General features: G+C 43.1%; 2 protein-coding genes across 2 annotated transcripts; one reads left to right on the top strand and one right to left on the bottom strand.

Moving 5' to 3' along the window:
• Positions 1-3,869: 3,869 nt before the first annotated feature.
• Positions 3,870-5,425, bottom strand: LOC133889534 (probable WRKY transcription factor 65). The gene is made up of 2 exons (XM_062330021.1): positions 4,730-5,425; positions 3,870-4,630 (listed from the first exon to the last, which is right to left on the bottom strand). Exons 1-2 carry the CDS (start codon positions 5,035-5,037, stop codon positions 4,057-4,059), a joined length of 882 nt encoding a protein of 293 aa, XP_062186005.1. The 5' UTR covers positions 5,038-5,425; the 3' UTR covers positions 3,870-4,056.
• Positions 5,426-8,492: 3,067 nt separating this feature from the next.
• Positions 8,493-10,652, top strand: LOC133919799 (uncharacterized). Its single transcript, XM_062364308.1, has 6 exons — positions 8,493-8,866; positions 9,302-9,457; positions 9,551-9,683; positions 9,773-9,812; positions 9,956-10,060; positions 10,219-10,652. The coding sequence occupies exons 1-5, from the start codon at positions 8,564-8,566 to the stop codon at positions 10,041-10,043; spliced, it is 720 nt and encodes a 239-aa protein (XP_062220292.1). The 5' UTR covers positions 8,493-8,563; the 3' UTR covers positions 10,044-10,060; positions 10,219-10,652.
• The last annotated feature ends 10,310 nt before the right edge of the window (positions 10,653-20,962 follow it).

The following is a 20,962-nucleotide window of genomic DNA, read 5'->3' on the forward strand; positions in this document are numbered from 1 at the left end:
AGCTTCTGAATTAGTGGCCCTTATCTGACCGAGCAAGCGACGGCGTGAGCCCACGACCTCAGATGCGCCTTCATGGCCATGCCGTCATCCGGTGGCAGCATCGGCGCCGGCGAGCACCGGGCCTGCACAGCAACGACGCTCGTTCGCCGCCTCTGCTTCTTGAGCCATACGTCCACTCGCTCATCCGATCCCCTGCAGCTCCTCGCAGCCGCTCTTCTCTCGGTCGCTGCCGCCACCTCCTCGACGCATTTGGGAGCTTGACAAGAGCTGTCACTGCTAATCCTGTGCTTGGAAGACGGCCGCAGGAAGACGCTGGAGTAGAACCAACGGGAGTCTATGCTCGCAAACACCCCGTCTCCTTCCATCAGGCTACACCTCGGGGATTCGGCGAGGTTGGCAGCTGCTACAAGGATCGGGAGCAATGGGATTTGGGCCTGGACGGCTCGGTGTCCGTTTGAAATGGGCGCTTTATTTCGGGAGCCACAACGGCTCGGTGCCACTGCACGGCTGGACGTCGACCGAAAAGTCCATCTTTTGCACGGCTTTTAGGAGGGCCAGGTTGGATCCCAGGTCGGATTGCTTCGTCAGGGTATGGGCGGGTTGGTGAAGGCTGAAGGGACCCACGGGGAGCTGGCCGGTGGGGCCCCATGCCAGCCTCAGAGCGAACTGGACTGGACGCCTTTAATTTGGAACGCCGAGAGAGTCCACTACTCAAGTAGCATTTCTCCATGGGCCTTGGGCTGGAAACTGGGTTGGGCCTGGGCTGTATGTGGCAAGGCCTAAGGGTAGAAATGCAGGGTGCCACCCACAAAATACGAGCGAGATCATGCAAGCAAACTCTACCTATCCTACAATTTTTTTCACCTAACTCTCTAGCATGAATATTTTTAACATAAATAAACAGTTTTGATAAAACATGCATGCTCAAAGGCCGATGGAAATTTCTTGTTCCGCTAGAGCTCGCACCACTGCAGTAACCTTGAGGCCGCAAAGCTGCATCGCTGGGCAAATCTCCTTTGGCAGTGGCCGATCCGATCGATGGATCGCCTTGCAGCTAGCTGCAGACGCGAACACTGCCAAGGAAGGCTCGCCCAGTAATACAGGCGTCCTAGTGTCCCTACTCGCAATCCTGACCTGTTTATCCATCTCTGGTTCAGACTGAATTCTGAAGTGCCGCTTGCTCGCTGGCTGCACATCCTACGTTTCGATCGCCGTCTGTATTTATAGCTGCACAGCTCCATGCACTGCTAGAAAACGCAGACGAGATGACGGAATGGAATCGGCATCATTCGGTATTGGCTTTCAATAGAAGCCGAGTTTTATCTTGTCTTTAAAAAAAAATTGGACGATCCCTGGGTGTAACTAATAACCGGGAATTTCGATTTTCTCATTCAGACATTCTTTTTACTAGTCTTGACCCTTGATTGGAACCCGTGAGACTGAGTTTCTTGGCTAAGTTGCAGTCGCTCTCTACTTCTTCTCCTACGATGTTACAATATGTTTCTGCATATTCTTGACTTTGTAGCCTGTGGCATATGCTATATGCCACATAGATATGCTAAAAGGCCAAGTCTCGTGCTCTCGTTGGTGACATGAATCTGAACGTCGATCATTTTTTTTCTGCCGTACGGTCAAAGGTGATTTTTGTTTGACGCCCCATCTAAACCCATTAGCTGACACTCTGAAATCGATCGTACCTTTCATTTTGTTCGTAGTAGCCATGGGTTTTCCGGTTTCTTTAATTAAAAAACTACATGACTCCTTATAGTTTGCTCACTGCTCAGCATAAGATCCCCCTTTTTTTTAAAAAAAAAATTGGAAGCTGCATAAAGCTTCAGTCTTACTGAATACTTCACCCAAGTGTTGGACATGCACCTACCGCCTACCGCAGAAATCAGGATGCTGCATGCATGCATGGGTATAAAAAGTTGCTCGAATTTAAAAAGGCTAGCGTTATGTTGCGGTCAGGCCGAAAGGCGAAAGCTCGCCAGATTGCAAGCAGAGAAGATCCGGCGGAATGTGCCTTCGCAGCCTCGCTAGTCGCTAACAGCAGCTACACGGCCTGGCGGTGCCAACTGCACGCCATGCGCGTTCAGTCACACTGAGGAGAAGAGGAGCTCGATCAGCTCGCTAGCTTTTGGTTTTGGAGGGGATAGAGGCCGAGGGGGACAACAGGGACGGGAGACGGGACCATTACGGCCGGCAGCACATTCCGCAGGAAAAAATCTGGTGAGATCTTCAGATCACCATCAGCCAAGGAAGCTCCTCCGGAATAGTCCTCCCCACCGGGCATATGCCGTTTCGGATCCGTTTATCGACGCCGGTTTCGCCGTGTATATATATGCCGGGGTCAAGCCGGAGATCGGTGTGCTCGTCGGCGACGGCGACTCGGCGAGCATGATAGAGAGAATCAGTCGAGTGGCGATCCGAGAGGTTCCCGATCCGGCTGTGAATTACGGGGCTGTTCACCTTTGGCACTAAGGCAAGTAGAGAAATCATCGTGCAAGTAAGCATGGCATAGCAGGAACTGACGCTAAAATCAGTTCATGTTTCTGGCTGTGGCTTAGCTAGCAGTGCATGGTTTCAGACTTCGGCATGCGTGCCAAAGGAGAATTGCCCTGCGATTCGCCTGCGCGGAATCCGTTTTAACTGGTGCCTTCTGATATCTGCGGGAATTAGATCTTCATGCATGGAGGTAAGCACACATGCGATCCTGACGGTAGGCTGCAATATTTCTGTACTGCTGCTGATCTTGCATGTGCAAGCAAGCTCTTAGGACTCAGGACACATTCCTGCTGCTTCCGATTGATCTGCACACGTTTGCCACTGAAATCGAGCTAATTGTCGCAACTTTCTTGCATTTTGTTTGTGTCACGCGGATGCATTCGAATTCGAAGGCATTCAACAATCGATGGTGCTACTGTGGGCCTGTATGGCGGAGCTGAAGATATGAACAGTTTAAGAATTTTTGGTTAAGATATTTTATTATTATTTTATATTAAAAATAGATATTTAAATTATTATTTTATTTTATAAATTTCAAATCTTACATAGAGCTTGAAGCTGAAAGGACTACCATACAGGGTCTAAATGTGCTGCTGCTGTATGCATTCAGCGTTTACTCGTGATTGTTAAACCCATCGTGCCCACGAGACGCCATGCATTATTTTCTTTCGGCGTACCATTCGCTCGACGACTCCTTTCTGAAGAAGCAACCGCATTGCATGTCACGATCCCGGCCGCTCAGTCAAAGCCATCGTCCGATCAAGTGGCGCGCTAGAAGTCGCCGACACTGCCGCAGAGAGTCGACCGTCGGAACAAGGCCAACGCGAGCAAAAGCTCAGGCAACGGCTCACACTTCACACCATGAGGTGGTGTAGGTCCCTCCAGGACGGCAATGAAGTACTTGCAGGTAATTCTATCAGACCGCCGCGAACCAGCAATCCTTTCTCAACTTACGTCCGAGGACGAGGCCAAGTCGCTGAAACAAATTGAGCTTTTTTCTACGGTCATGAAGAGTTCAATGTTATCCATTCGCGCGTCACGACGAAGGAAACGTTTGATTGAAACCATGTTTTTTTTTCTCTGCATGTGTCTCTGCTGATTCCCAAGCTTACAATGAAAACAAAGTGCTTCAACCAAACCATTCAAAAAAGATATATCGTTTTTATTTAACACCAGCCCCCTTACACGGGACCTTCATTGGAGGTTTTAATGAAGAGTGCGGGACGAAGCTTGAACCCCCGCCGGCTCGGCCTCAACTTTGAGTGTTGCCACTGAACTCCATACTCTCGCAAGATGTATCCTTCTCAATTCCCTCAACCCCCCCCCCCCCCCCCCCTCCGAATTGTAGCTCTGCAATCGTAATGCCTCAAATTTTTCTACGTGCTAATAATGTATGAGTATACGAAGCAATCAAAAGAAAGGGGAAAAAACTTAGTGACAAAGGGGAAGAGAGCAAGAAACCAAAAGTAGATAGATCAAGAGGAGCTCTACATGAGTTTATGTGCTTTTTATCGGAATCCGGCCCCACATGTCAGGACTGGCCAGGGCGCATCATGACATGGCGGTGCCCTCCGCCGGCTGCTCGACTTTCATCCCGCCAGCCATCGCCAGCCCGTCGCCGGCGTGCCGCCGGAATACCATGGCGCACTCGGGCAGCTCGCCGAGCCCCGCGAACATGGCGTCCTCCTCGCTCCCTTCCCCGCTGAACAGCACACCGACGTCGCCGAACTCGTCGGGGAGGGGCGCGGGCGCGCCGAGTGTGGCGCCGAAGAACATCGAGCCGAACAGCATCTCATCCGTCACCTTGACGTCGGATGGCGACGCCGACGAGGTGATGGACACGCCGTCGTACAGCCAGCGGAAGTCGTCGTGCACCTCGACGATCGCCGCGCCGGCGCAGGTGACGGCGACGTTGTGGCTGCCGGCGGACACGCACTCCACCGGATCAGGCGGGACCGGCTGGGCCTTGGGCGTCCGGGCCTGGAGGTTCTGCGCCCTCGTCCCCACGCTGGAGTGGTTGTGCTCGAAGGAATAGGTGACGATCACTTTGTCCGGTTCGGCCCGGCTCCGCTCCACCTGCTTCCTCGCCGGGCACCCCTTGGAGCTGCTGCACCTGTAGTAAGCCCTGTTCCCATGCCCAAGCACGGTCCTGATCAGCCAAAGTGCTGCATGCACGAGAGACGAGACCATGTAACCATGGGTGCGTGCTTGTAGTGTTGCTTACCTCGGGAAAGGCGAGCCCTTGATGGGCTTCTGGCCGTACTTCCGCCACGCCCACTCGTCCGTCGGCATGTTGCCCTCGCCGACGCCCTTGGGCCGCGGGCCGCTCATGTCGGCCAGCGGCACGGTCACCACCCGTTTATGCTCCGATCGCCTCCTCCCTCTGGAAGCAGGCGACGTCGACGGAGCCACCGCCGGTGACACCGGCGACCCCGCGCAATCACCCGAAACGCCACCAGCAGCCCCAACCTTGCCCTCGCCGCCGGACATCGGCGAAGACACCGCCGCCCCGTCGCCCCACTCTCCGTCCATATCTACAGCCCAGAGTTGGCGTGATCGATCGGGGATGGAAGCGACAGGTTGGCTGGATCAGTTTCTTGGCTCGATGTCACCAGCTAGCTGCGACGAACCATATACGAACGCATCCACGGGATATAAAGAAACGGTGGCGAGGTGTGGCAGCCTACTAAACTAACACGAGGTCGTCGTCGTAGTGACGCTGTAGCGCTCGTTGAGTTCGTGCGGTGTGATAGGCGGGGAGGACGTGGGGTTGTGGGCGCGCACGCTGGCTTCCAGACGGGCGTTCGGGCTTAAACAGAAGGAGAGACAGGCTTGCCTTGAGAACACGAGCGTGCGACGGCGACGTCTCCCCAACTATCTCATGCCCGTATCATCTCTTCTCTCGTCTATCAGCAGTTGCTTCCTCTTCTTCCTCTGATCGGGAAGTAGACGAGTAGTAGCACTCTAGTATATTAGCATGCATGCGCGTAATGCATTGGAGTGGTTGGCGCGGAGTAGCGAGCAGAGGTGCCTTGTCAATTTCGGAAGAAGAAATCGGTTTCAGTGCCGGTAATTGAGACGTGCATGTTAGCTACTTATGTCGGAGTCGAAACTCTGTTTAGGAAGGAGAGATGACCTGAGATTTTCTCTTTTCTGTCCATAAAAAGATAATAGAGGCACTGGGGAATGTCAGCTAGTACTGCAGCGCCACGCTAAGAGACAGGAGCAAGATCGTGGTAATTCCGGACCGGACCAGTCGTTTTCCATTGCTTGGAGGAAAAACCACTTGCTACTTGTATGTCGTCAGAGCTTTAACAGGCTGGTTGCTTCTACATTTACATATTGTAGAAGGTCAAATCTTTGGATGTTGAAATTAAGCTGAAGGCTAATTCCAGGACGTCGTGTTCATATATATTCCTAAGCAGTTTCATGTTTGACAGCTCTAGATATTTAGAGCACTACCACACGAAGCTAGCTACAAAAAAGCAGAAAGTGCATTGATTGTACATGATGCAATTATCCTGTAGCTAATCTGTTCGTTCAGTTATGGCATCACAATCCTTCTCGGTTGCTGAGTTTCTTTATTCCTCGGATGTTCTGATCGATCCTGACCTGTTCAACCGTGGCCTCAATCATGAGGTGGCAGTGGCATCGCACTGCAGCTCACGCGGCGCCTCTGCTCCCATATAAAACTCCATCCCGTTTGACAAAAGCCAAACAGCCGAATTATCTGGGGAAGAGATGGTGTGCTACTTCATGCCCTGCCAGAGCCTGGATGGGAACGCGGGAACAGCTGTTTTGCTGGCAGTAGAAAAGGAAACCGAGAATGATTCTCACGTACCAGCAGGCCGATCAGATGACTGCTCCCTGCATTTCTGCTAATAGTTTACGCGATAACGTCAGCACGATCTGTGGCCATTTTGCTTCTTCTATCCATGCACTCTCAACTGCTCAAGACGGACGGCGATGTCATGGGACAATGGGTCTTCTGAGTTCTGACTAGGCCTCAAGTCTGGACTGTTGCGTTGCACTTACCTTGTTCTAGATAGGTTATGCAACCATGAGCAGTAGTAGATCTCGAATTAGCGCACAAGATTGAAGCCTCAGACACTGAAACTCGAAAGTATACAAGACAAGGGTGAGACACGTTGATGAAACAAAATTCGATCGACCCATACTCTCACATCTGCGGTCTACTAGCAAATGCACATATGTTTTACACACACAAAGTCAATTTAGATATAGCAATATGAAGAAGTAAAATAATATAGTATATAATAACAGAGAGATTTGTATACACGAAATTCACAATATAATCATATAATTTTAGGAGGTAGAAGAATGTTGAGGACCTATATAGGAGGTGGATGGGACCGTATCGCCTAGAAATGGACATTCATAACAACGTTGTGAAGAGAATCAGATTGTGACTGATTTATGAGGGGATAAAAAAAATTCTCGTATAGTACATTGGTGCAAAAATAGTGTGACGCAGGCGACCTCTCTGGTAGATAACGGTAGAGGCGATGTGCGGGCGGCGGCGCGCCCTCTCCAGAAAATCGGCATTGTAGGCGCACCCTCTGGAGAAAACAGATGTTGTAGATAAAGTACGGGAGACGACGCACCATCTAAAAAAACCTTATGGTGAATATATAGAAGATAAATATTGGATATCTATGCATGGAAGATAAATAATAGGAGATTAAATATATTTTTGGAATGAGAAACAAGACCAACTTTGCATGGTGAGCATTTGATCAATTTAGATGGACGGTGGAGATTGATCAGATATACAATAACTCGTATATTTTTATAAGAGTATAGATGTATATGATATGATCATGAGATTCAGGAAGTATGCAGCGACTAGCCAACACACAATAGTTCGTGGATTTTTTATTTTTTAAATCAAAAAATTGCGAATATTATTTTATAGAAGTATAAAGTTGTAAAATTTCAAAACTGATGCATATATTTGCATTTTTTAATTTAAAAAAAATATAAAAATAAAAATGTTTGTAGTGTTTTTAGAAAACCGGGTTGCATTTCTGACATATATTGAGAGTATTGCGTTGCAGTCCTTACAAATACCTCTATGAGGAAAACAAAAATCACACCTTGGTCCTTGCAACGATCTCCCAATCGTGGAGTACACGTCAAGTTTGTAGCTTGAAGCTGAGATCCATCTCAATGAAGAAGTTTTGAAGTTTTTCATTACCCATCGATCAACACATCAGACTCGATATGCTCTTGAAATGTTGAACACCCAGACACTTCTTGACGGCCATCGGCCATCTCATCGCCGAAAGACATAGGATCTGGTGCCCCAAGCACCACGATGACCTTGAATCGTCGATCGACTAAACAATCCAAAAGGACAGCATCTTCACCCTCAGCTGAAAAAATAGAGTGCCAAACTATAGTTTAGACGCCACCAAACTGAGAACCGACGACTCAAAGAAAACGACTAGCAGAACCGGAGATGAAAAACATCCCACCCAAACAAACATGCTCGCACATATACACACACATACTAACCTAACAGCTAAGCTACGAGAAAAACACTACAAACCACTTGCGGGCCGAGCCACCCTCCGACGCCGGGAGACCGTCGAAGGTGAGGGGGCCGGCCGAATCCACGGCGAGAACCTCCGCTCCCAGTCGCCTCGCCCCACTGGAACAATCGCGAGTGGGCAGGAGGATGAGTAAATTTTGTCCGGCCCAGTTATTGGCCGGCGCGGCGCTCAGCCCGGGAAATAGTAAGCAGCCCATTCAGCGCGGGCCGTGGGTAGAAGGCCTTTTGTGAACGTCTGTGTTCCTCGAAGAGCCGTTGCTTCTTAGAACCCGAGAGGCCGTCTGGTGGGCCCGAATGGAGCCCACAAAGAGCCCACACTGACAGGCGGGCCCACTCGCGGGGACACTGACCCCTGGAGCATTCGGAGCCTCTCGACATTATATTGGAGCATCCCCTCCTCAAGCTCCGTATCCACCAAAGCGGCCACACTCTGTCGCACGCCTCGAGCACTCCCCACTCTCACGCCGCCGCCGCGGCGCGAAGATGAAGGCCATCGGGAGCGGCGGCGACTGGTGGTGGAACCTCCCGTCTCTCCGCCGCAAGTCTGACTCCCGTCGCCGCGGCAGACGCAGCACTGACCCCCGCGGCCGCCGCCGCGGTCCCCCGCGGGAGCCGCTCTCGTCGTCGTCGTCCGAGTCCATCGGCCAGAGCCGCGGCTGGCACATCGGGTTCCCCTTCAGGCAGGCGGCCACTGCAGCCTCTCTCACCTTCACCGGCGACACCATCGCGCAAGTCCGCCGCCGCATCGTCGACCGCCGAACCCGCGGTGCCGGATCCGAGAGCAAGGTCACCCCCTTTATCCTGCATCTCAGTTATGTCCTGAATCCTTAACGGATTTGGAAGCTAAGGACGGGCTTGCGATTCGTAGTGTTGTGAATAGAAAGCATGAACGCAACTTAAATTCCTATCGATTTGTGTTTTGGATGACTGTATCTTAAGGACCGAGACCAGAACAGATGCCACCTCAACTTAGTTCTTCTTCAATATTTTGTCTTGCACTAAATGCAGATTAAATTGTAATGCTCAAGTATGTACCATGTGCAGTGCAAGTGTGATCCTGCACTACCGTGGCAAATTTTTAGCTAGTACATATAGTGCGCTGGCATTATGCTTTTTTCGAGAACGCTGCGCTGGTATTATGTAATATTGAACATTTTAGTGACTCCTCCCATAGCACAGCACATTATGAATTCTTATATCTGTTGAGGTGTCTCATTTCAGGGACTGATACCAGACATACTGTTGAACCACGATTGGCTTCGTGCACTTCGTATGGCTTCCTATGGATTTCTTCTTTATGGTCCAGGTTCATATGCATGGTATCAATTCCTTGATCGGTGTATGCCCAAACAGACATTTGCAAATTTGTCCGCTAAGGTATGCTTTGCATCCTCTATTGTAACCTAATGTGTTGGGCTACTTAAGCATTTACACACAAATATCGTTTTCTTATAACTATTGTCATTTCAGGTCATACTGAACCAGATCGTGCTTGGTCCTTGTGTTATTGCTGTAATTTTTGCTTGGAACAACTTATGGTTAGGGAAACTGTCAGAACTGCCATCTAAATATCAGAATGATGCCCTTCCTACACTTCTATATGGTAATCCTTCTGCCTGAATGTATTATCTTTAAGTTTCTTGAACAGAAATAAGTGATATTATGGTATGCTTCACTTTGTTAATATCGCAGGGTTTAAGTTTTGGATTCCTGTATCGATTGTCAACTTTGGGTATGGACACATCTTCTCATTTTAATATTTAGCTCAGATATTTCTAGTACAATTAAGGCTAGACTATATGGCTATTTAATCGTTACTTAGTCCACTAGAGCATTGCAGCTGGTTCTTATGCTAGTTTTTTATACGTGCACCAGGATGATTCCTTTGTCTGCTCGTGTTGCCTTCATGTCCTCTTGTTCCATTTTTTGGAACTTTTATCTATCGACTACTATGAGCAAATGAAACCCCCAGTTCATCAGGTTGGTTTTGATGCAACTCAATCTTGAACCTATAAACTTCTGTTGCTGGGCTTACAAAGGTTTTCAACTTTTGATCAACTGGCTGATAATACTTGCATTTGCTGTCATCACCTGAACTAACTTCTTCCGGTCACCTGACACCGGAGTATTTCATGCAGAGTTGCTTACCTATCTGGAACTTCACGCTGAACAATCTGACATGATGTATGATAATATACGAGCCTCGGGTTATTGGTTAGATTCATTCAACGGCAACAGCAGAGGATCTGAAGGAGTTAGTTGCAGCAGGCATAACTGTTCACCGTAAGGTCTCCCCTCTTGGACAGTTCTGGTGGTGTTATTTTGAGCCTTGAGGCCTTATTCAAGATGTTGCATGATCATAAGATCAATGGGGACGTGCAATTTTGTCTAATTATGCATGGAACATCTGGCTCCAATTTGACTTTAAATGGCATTGAGTTTGTTATTTAGGATGTGTTGAAGCAACTTTACTTCTATAACAATGGCATATTGATATATATCTTTGAATAGAAATGAGGTGTATAAGTTATGTTGTCAAGAGGAATATGAATTCTGTTGCTGGATGTGTTAATTTGAATGTCTAATTAGAGGAAAAAAATAGTTCATATCATTTGTTTTGATCCTCCAAAGGTCCTCTTTAGATTCCTTCATGTGGGATCAATTTCACCCCCAAAAAAAAGTACTGTTGAGGCCTTGAGGGTCATCAGCACTTTTGAGCGTGTGATGTTTGAGAAATCTGGGGTCGCGGCCTAAGCTTGGAGCCGTGGGCCTGGAAGCTGAGGCCATTTAGAACACAATCGCAAGATGGGCTGTCCCGCTGGAGTCACCTCACGTGGACACGGAGAAGCACAATGGGCTAGGCCCTAGTTATTGGGGTTATACTTTACACGACCCTAAAGCTGGTACTGTACATCCGCCAGGGTCAATCCCTCAATGCCCGTGGGAATTTTCTTTTCCTTTTTCAATCTATTATCTTAATATTTGAGTGAAAAAAGCCTTCACGTTCGCTCTTGAGATTATGAAATTACCACGTTAATAAAAAAAAGAACCTATACTACTTATCGTTATGAACATCTAACAATCTAAATTTATCCAAAAAATCCATATCGAATTAGCAGTTCGAATGTTCGATCTGACTACCTTTTTGGACGGTAAGCACATGTAACCGAATTGGATCTGACTATAAGTAAGGTTAAGCCCTGTGTAAGTGATGAGATGAATAATGTGCTCTTGGCTCCCTATACCAGGGAGGAGGTCAAGAAGGTGATGTTTAATATTGGGGATTTGAAGGCGTCAGGGCCTGACGGGCTGCATGTGGATTTTTACAAACGCTTCTGGCATATCCTTGGAGAGTATCTCGTTGATGAAGTGTTGCAAGCGATGAACTCAGGGGTAATACCAGAGGGTTGGAATAATACTATGATTGTGTTAATCCCAAAGGTAGATTCTCCAGAGGTAATGAGTCGGTTCCGCCCGATCAGTCTCTGTAATGTGGTATACAAGGTAATCTCTTAGGTGCTAGCTCAACGTCTAAAGACTATCTTGCCAGAATTAATTTCTCCTACGCAGAGTGCTTTTGTCCCTGGGCGAATGATCACGGATAATGTATTGGTCGCATATGAGAGCTATCACACCATCAAGAAGAAAAGGGTGGGTAAATATGGCTCATGTGCTGTAAAACTTGATATGCATAAGGCATATGACAAGGTGGAGTGGAGTTTCTTAAGGAAGATTTTGATGCAATTGGGATTTCATGGTACTTGGGTGGATCTCGTTATAACATGCGTCTCGACTGTCAAATATTAGGTGCAATTGAATTCCTTTCAATCTGAATGTATCACACCTTCCCGGGGGTTGCGCCAGGGAGACCCCTATCCCCTTATCTCCTTCTACTTTGTGCGTAAGGTCTAACAAGTTTATTGAAGAATGAGGAGGATGTAGGACATCTAATGGGTCTTAAAGTCTGCAAAACAACTCCGACAGTGTCTCACCTCTTGTTTGCAGACGATTCCTTAATTCTTATGAAGGTGGATTTACAGAATGCTACTAGCTTGCGCCGAGCTCTTGACCTTTATTGTGCGGCTTTGGGTCAGTTGGTAAGCGAAGCCAAGTCTAGTACTCCCTCTGGTTGCAAATGTAGTTCGTTTTAGCCTCCTCAACTATTATCTAAATATAAGTCATTCTCGAACTTCTATGTATTTTTTTCTCTTTTGTTTCCGTCTTGCCCTTATTTAATAAATGCTATCACTCTCATAAATGAATGAGTTATATTTTCTAATGCAGAATAAATGAAGGGTAACAAGATCATTTGATCTACTTTCTTAATCCTTGTGCATAAGTCTAAAACAACCTACACTTACAATCGGAGGGAGTATCTTTTTTAGCACGTGCATGGCGGTGGAGACAAGAGTGGAGGTTTGTACGGCTCTTAATATTATGACTGAAGCAATTACAGATAAGTATCTTGGTCTACCACCTTTGGTGGGTGTAGACAGGATGGACTACTTTCAGCATCTCAGGGATAGAGTGTGCAACCGTTTGAGTGGATGGAAGGAAAAGAAGCTTTCTTATGGTGGAAAAGAGGTGCTACTGAAAGCAGTAGCTCAGGCAATACCGGCTTATGTTATGTCAGTCTTCAAGCTCCCCAAACAAGTATGCAAAGGGATCACAGATGCTATGTCCCAGTACTGGTGGGGAGATGATGAACAACAAAAGCATATGTACTAGTTTTCTTGGTGGAAGATGTGTATACCAAAAAAGCATGGTGCCATGGGTTTCGGAGATTTGCATTACTTCAATCTTGCTATGCTAGCACGACAGTGTTGGTGACTCTTGTGTGAACCTGACTCCCTTTGTGCTTCGGTGCTTTGAGCTAAATACTTCCCCTCAGGTGATCTACTGAATGCTGAGTTAAAAAAAAGGAAGCTTGTATACGTGGCAAAGCCTATGGGCGGGAATCCAAACTTTCAAAAAAGGGTACATCTGGAGAGTGGGAGATGGTCCTCAAATTAATATTTGGGATGATCCTTGGATCCCTAATAGCCCTACGAGGAAAATATTTACTAGAAGAGGAGCCATTGTTTTAACAAAAGTTTGAGCTTATGGATGAGGAGACAGGTGCTTGGGACGAAGAACTTGTCAGCGACATATTTTGGCCGATTGATGAACAATGGATCTTGAATATTCCGCTAGCTACTGGGAGAATGGAGGATTTTGTTGCTTGGAGTCATATTAAAATAGGGATTTTCTCAATGAAATCTGTTTATTATTGCGAGTGGGACTTTCAACATGGGAGGAAACTTCGGTGTACTAATTTGTTCAGCACATCTGAAGTGAACCCAATGTGGAGTACTATCTGGGGTTTGAAGGTGTCGGTGAAGATCAAGATATTCTATTGGAGAGCTCCTCTGGGAGCCATTATGTGCCTTGGCGTTCTAGCAAACCAGCATATCATCAGGTCAGGTCAGTGTTCTTTGTGCACACTCGCTTGTGAAAATATTAAACATGCCCTGTTTGAGTGCCCGTGAGTCAAATAGATATGGGAGCTGATGGGGATGAACCAGATTGTGCAAGACGCCTGCATGGTGGACAGGGCGGGGTCGTCGGTGTTAGAGTTCCTGTTGCATGACCACAACGCGATGGCTTCGCTGCTGCCGGGGGTTGGGAGAAACGAGCTGATCGCAACAACCACCTGGTATGTCTGGTGGGAGAGGAGGAAAGCTACACACGATGAACCGGTGCAAAAGCCCATCAGGTCGGCCCAGGGGATCTCTGTACTGGCTCTAAGTTATGTGAAGGTGAGAAAGAAAAGTTCTGGTATTAACGCCATGGATGGCAATTGCCTGCTGAGGGTTACGTGAAGTTGAATGTCGACGCTTCTTTCAGCATTGATTAAGGATTGGGTGCAACAGGAGCAGTGCTTCCTGATGATGGGGGCTTCTTCATTGCTGCTAGTAGTTGTGGTATTGACTACGTTGCAGATGCAACTAACGCTGAGGTATGAGCACTTCGTGATGGGCTCATATTGGCTGAACAGGTAGGTTGTAACTGAAAGTGATATATCCTAGAGGTAATTATAGAGATGATTATATCGTACGTCTATATTCATGTACTATCAAATAATGTGTTATTTCAAGAATGACTATCGTTTATATTAATTGATAAGTATGTGACTTGTTTATGAAACTCTTTATTTATATCATGATATTATTCTTAATCGATCCCTAGTCGCATATAATTATGATGATATATAAGATCAGCACATGTATTAATTGATGATCATATTTTATGGATCATAAGTATAGAGATATCAGATATTAATGTGGATATTTATGTTAGAGAACATGATGTTTGATAGATTTACATTGAGATACTGCTGGGATTGTTATTTATAATGTGCCATCAATTGTTATCTCAAATTGTGTACCTGCAGGATCCTTAGATCTAAGATCTTCATTGATTTTCAGAATGTGTAGTGATATTCTTTGAGGCTGTCAAACGTTATTCTGTAACTGAGTAGTCATAAAGGTAGTTTTCGAGTTTGTCATGAAACATATCGTAGGGTATAAGCGATCAAGATGGAATTTGCTCCTCCTTGATAACAGGAGAGATATCTCTAGATCTCTCGAGGTAGTTGGATTGAGAAAGTGCATGGTCATGCCAATATGATTAAAGAGTTAATCATGATAAATTCACTACTTGATCGAGTGAATGGTCGGGCTATCACAAGGGTGACACGTATCTCGCCTTGAGCTTGACTGGTATTATGAGACGAAGGGATCGGTGCATGTGTAAATCAAAGTTCAGCCGATATGATCTTTTATGTATACTCGGGAGTCAACATGTCCTGTTAGTGACCGCTTTTGATTTCGGTTTGGGAAGGGTTCTGGGTCGTAGCCGTTTATACATGAACCTAACGGGTCACGCACTTAATATTTTGAAATAAAACATGCGAATTGGATTCGTATATGAGTTTTGATTGGATTGTGATCTATGAGAAATTAAAGTTTTAAAGGGCTTCCAACGTGGGAGCTCATTGGGGAGCTCTATATAAGGAGAGATATGGGTAGCCCGTGCGGAGATTGAGCCACTCTAAAACCCTAGCCGCAGCCTTCCACACGATCTCCAAAATCCTAGCCGCGCGTGCGGTGCTAGTACATCGACGCTCGGCATTTCTACCTAGTACGTGTGGATATTGTAGAGGCGTTGTTGCTATTGTGACGCTGATGTTCTCGGCGAGTTGGTCGATGAGCGCGACCACCTGCTCGGAGTTGGTCGAGGAGCACGACCACCTGCTCGGGTTGGTCGAGGAGCACGACCACCTGCTCGGAGTTGGTCGAGGAGCGTGACCACCTGCGCGGGGTTGGTTGTGGATCTGATCGAGAAGCTTTTCGAGGAGTTTGACGCGCACGACGTTGGATCAGTCTACTCCAACTCTTCTTCTGCTGCAGTACGCGTCGAGCGGTAACAATCTATGATCTCCTACTAGCATAATTTCCTGATGAATATGATAGAATTTTTTTTAGCCTAGTGTAGCATGCCCGTTCCCCAATAGCAACTCCGTTGTGGTTAATTCTGATTGTACGGAAGTGATCAACATTATAAAGGAGGGTGGCAATTTCTTCGGTCCGGCTGCAACTATTTATGAAGAATGCATGTTTATGTGTCGCGGATTTTCTAACGTGGTGTTTCAACATTGTTTGAGGAAAACCAATAAGGTAGCACATACTTTAGCTTGTACTCCCTCCGTTTCGCAATATTTGTCCATGGTCTCGGGAGTATCTGTCTCAAATTGTTTGTCTATTGCGGTAATCAAGGATGCTTTATGGTCTATTTTTCTGTTATACCCTTGAGTGCATGCATGCATTTACTCCAACACTGGTAAGTTACTCTTATTCTTGTATTGATTAGGGGTAGCATGGTTATCTCTATGTATTTTTTCACTCGATTTCAGTATTTCTTTGTTTGTATATAATGATGGATGTGAAAAAACATTGCGAAACAGAGGGAGTAGTTTGAAAAGGCCTCTGTGGATTGTTTGGCATGAGGAACCTCCTGATTTTATTGTGGCGCTATTAACGAATGATGTTATGGTTATTTGATTTGCAATAAAGTTGCCATAATGGTTTAAAAAAAAAAGCCGAATTGGATATTGCTAACTATTTCGATCGTACGCACATGTAATTGGAAGGAATTTTTTTAATCGAAGAGTCCAAGTTCAATCTGGCTATCTTTTTGGACGGTAAGCACATGTAACCGAATTGGATATTGCTATCTATTTGGATCATACACTCATTTTTGGAAAGGATTTTTTTTATCAAAGAATCCAAGTTCAATCTGGCTTCAGAGTTTGTCTTGGTGGTACAGGTTCAATCTGGTTCAAAGGATGCTCGGTTGAGAGGCCTATATATTAAAAAAATATATGACGAAGTTCTACAATATTGCTTTTATTTCTCCATCGAGCTGTATTGGCGCTGCAGTTTTGTTGCAGGGTATTTGTAATCTTTGTTGACCCTCTTGGTTGTGCATTGCGGAAGTATCTGACATCTTCGTCTCCTTGATGGATTTTGGTCGACCTGTATTGGTTGGGCAGTGCAGAAGAATCTATCAGTTTGTTTTGTCATATTGGTTTTGGTGCCGGATTTTGTTATTCTCACGTCTGTCCAAGATTTTTGTCGGGATCAACCTAGCTGCACCACAACCATCTGGTTGCTCTGGTGTAGCATCCTGATCAACTGGCCTTTTATTTTTAGGAAAAATGCAAAACCCTCCAAAAGTCACTTGTATTTTGATTTTCCTCCACATAAATTGTTTTGTTGCAAAAACACTCCCAAAAATTCAAAAATAAATCCAAAAAAATGTAAAAAAAAACTAGAGACAATTCAAAGACCTTTTGTGATTTTTTTTTTCAAAAATAATATCCTTTGCATTATATTTCATGGAGAGAAAGTTTGAAAAGAAAAGAAAAACGTGCAACTCATTTATTAATTCGAGTTAAATGCATAGTTAATTATTTACTAATCCAAAAATCATGAAACAAATTTTTTAGTCTTCTTACATGATCCTTTATCTTCTAAAAATACATGAAATCTTGAAATAGTTATTGTAACGTGCAGGATTGAGTAAATGTGTTACATATAGGTTAATTCATAACTAATACATAACACCCCCAAAATTAGTGAAACTACTTTTATTAGTTTACTTAAACAATGATTTTTGTAGGAAAAATAATGGTAGACATGACAAAGTTAAAATAAGATGAGTTAATAAATGAGCTGCACATTTTTCTTTTTTTCCAAACTTCCTCTCCATGAAATATGATGCAAAAGATACTATTTTTGAAAAAACAAATTTCACAGAAGGTCTCAGAATTGTCTCTAATTTTTTTAAGAATTTTTTGATTTTTTGATTTTTTGAATTTTTGGGTGGGTTTTTGCAACAAAGCCAAATTTTTAGGGTGTTTTTTTGCAAAAAAAAACTTCTGTGGTGGGGGGAGTCAAAATCCAAATGACTTTGGGGGAAATTTTTGCATTTTTTCCTTCATTTTTTTTTGTGGTCTTCCAACATCTGTTTATTTGATCAGCATCTGACTGGTAAGTTTATTTAAATAAGTAAAAGATGAACTATCTAAAATTAGTATTGATTAGAAATTAGACGCAAATTTACTTACTCATAGCTGTATATTGCCTTTATCATGCTGACTCTGGAAACATATGTTAATCATTGCATTAACTTGACAACTTGATTACTTGACTTTGAAACTTGATTTATTGATATCTTATAAGAAACAAATATCAACTTCTTAGCCTGCTGTGCATGATGTAAAGCCCTGCTAAAGCAAGACAATAACATAAAATTTGTGCAAGATAACTGACTGTAACCTAAAAACTTGGAAAAGCCAAGTTATTCTATTTTTGGATTTGGCTCATAGATGTGACAGGAGAGATATGTACGATGGCATAGAATCATTAAAATATTAGAATTGCAAGCTCAATTTGCTAGAAGTTAGATGAAAACTCATATCCTCAACCTAAAATCTACAATCTTAATTTTCTATATTCTTCCGGATGCACTAATAGAAGAATGATGGAGAGCTTAACAAATTATAGGACTTGAAAAGCCAAATTATTCTACTTTTGGATTTGGTTCATAGATGTGACAGGAGAGATATGTAAGATAGCATAGAATCATTAAAAGATTAGAATTGCAAGCTCAATTTGCTATAAGTTAGATGAAAACTCATATCCTCAATCTAAAACCTATAATCTTAATTTTCTATGTTCTTCTAGATGCACTCATAGAAGAATGATGGACAACTTAACAAATTATAACAGATTATTTACCGTAAGCATTAGCTCCCATGTGTATAAATGATTGGCCTCTTATGACACGTCCAACAAAATATTACAAACAGATGCCAAGAAAACAACCGCTACAGCAATTCCTTACTGAATAACAGAAAATTCTGGTCAATTATGATGTACTACCAAGCTAATCAAGCATTTGCACAATAAAGTTTAAATAACTGGAGTATAGTATTTACCTGGAATCCCATTAGCTCATTTAACTATTTTGATTGATTTCTTGAACATTAGCAACCTTTTTAATTCATCTCCATCCATTCTTTTAGAGGTCAGGTGTTAACATATAAAGCAAAAGTGAACACATTAATACCTTGAATTCTTCTAAATCTTAAGCACGTGCATTATGAAATTCAGTTTTGCAACAATATAATTACTTTAGATGAATGCAAAATGATTTTGCTAACTATTGACAATGATAGACGCTATCATATCATATATTGTCATATCTTCAATTATTTTTACAGGAATCGACACTATGGCATACAAAAATATAGGGAAAAATGCAAAACCCCCTGCCCCCCTAAAAGTCACTTGGATTTTGATTTTCTCCCCCAAAAGTTGTTTTGTCGCAAAAAAACCCCAAAGGTTTGGTTTTGTTGCAAAAACACCCCCAAAAATTCAATTTTTTTTAAAAAACTCACAAAAAATTCTAAAAAAAAACTAGAGACAATTCTAAGACCTTTTGTGAAATTTGTTTTCAATAATATCCTTTGCATCACATTTCATGGAGAGTAAGTTTGAAAAAAAAAACGTGCAGCTCATTTGTTAATTCGAGTTAAATGCATAGTTAATTATTTACTAATCCAAAAATCATGAAACAATTTTTTAGTCTTCTTACATGATCCTCTATCTTCTAAAAATACATGAAATTTTGAAATAGTTATTGTAACATGCAGGATTGAGTAAATGTGTTGCAGATAGATTAATTCATAACTAATCCATAACACCCCCAAAATTAGTGAAACCACTTTTATTAGTTTACTTAAACAATTATTTATGTAGTAAAAATAATGGTAGACATGACAAAGTTAAAATAACATGAGTTAATAAATGAGCTGCATATTTTTCTTTTTTTTTCCCCAAACTTCCTCTCCATGAAATATGATGCAAATGATATTATTTTTGAAAACAAATTTCACAAAAGGTCTTAGAATTGTCTCTAGTTTTTTATAGAATGTGTTTGTAATTTTTTTATTTTTTTAAATGTTTGGGAGTTTTTTCAACAAAGTCAAACTTTTAGGTTTTTTTTTGCAACAAAACAATTTTTGAAGGGGAAAGTCAAAATTCAAGTGACTTGGGGGGGGGGGGAGGGTTGCATTTTTGCCCAAAAATATATGTCAGAACATGTGAACTAGCATGGAACATTAAAGTGAAAGTGATTAGAATGCGGGAGTCAAATAACTTTACAATTGAGGAACTTATGAGCTTAGATATGATTCTTATGGATGGTCAGGTATTATTGTACCCCTTATGATTTAAGACACCTAGACATATCATTTTCCTTAAGTTAATAATTTCACTGATGTTTATGAAATTAATATTTATTTGACAGGGTGAAACAATTCACGCTACTATATGGAAGAACTTGATTAACAGTTATAAACCAAAACTAAACGAGGGTTCTACATATGCATTTAGCAATTTCAAGGTCCAAGAAGATAACAGGTATTGTCCAGTTAAGAATACACTTAAAATAGTATTCATTTACAATACAAATGTCAAGGAAATGGAAGAGCAGTCAAATAAGTTTCAGAGCTATTACTTTGAGTTTTCCTCTAGAGATACACTACCAGAATTAAGAAATAGTGATAAGCAATGCTCAAGTAAATTTACCATTATGTCCTATATAGTTTTAAATATTATTTCTTTATATATTAATTTTTTTAATGTAATAACTATTACTACCTAAATCTACATATGTTATTGGATTACTCACAAAGATTAAGAAAGTTGAAACTAGAATGATAATGAAAAACACCGCCAATCCGTGACAAAGGGACATTTGCGAGATTAAACTTTTGATTGCAAAGTAAGCATGCTTGTTTGTCTTAAATTTAGTTTACTAGAAACGATGGGTTTAGTTTTTTTGCATTTTGGATTAAAAATTGTATACTATGGCACAAAAATTTCAGGGATCAAACAGGCAAGATAACATTATGGGGAAATTTAGCTCATTGTTTAACTGAAGATTGTATTAGGAAGCAAACAGTTGTAATAGTTACATCAACAATGGTGGATGGACTTCAAGATAATTTCAATTTGTTTACAATGTATTATCATATTTCCAAGTTTATAAACACTAACATATTTATATTTTTCAAAAATAGATCAGCTATTTTTTAAATCATTGAAATCAGATAACGACACAAGATTATATACAAATTTAGATATACCTGAAACCCGGAAGCTTATTGTCAGGCATGCTAAATGTTGACCCTTTTTTACCAAATTACAATGCAAATTTTTAGTATTTCTTCATCCGAATACATTATATTTTATAGTCTCCAATTTAAAGAAA

The sequence above is a fragment of the Phragmites australis genome, chromosome 1 (assembly GCF_958298935.1).
Source record: "Phragmites australis chromosome 1, lpPhrAust1.1, whole genome shotgun sequence".
NCBI classification, from domain to species: domain Eukaryota; kingdom Viridiplantae; phylum Streptophyta; class Magnoliopsida; order Poales; family Poaceae; genus Phragmites; species Phragmites australis.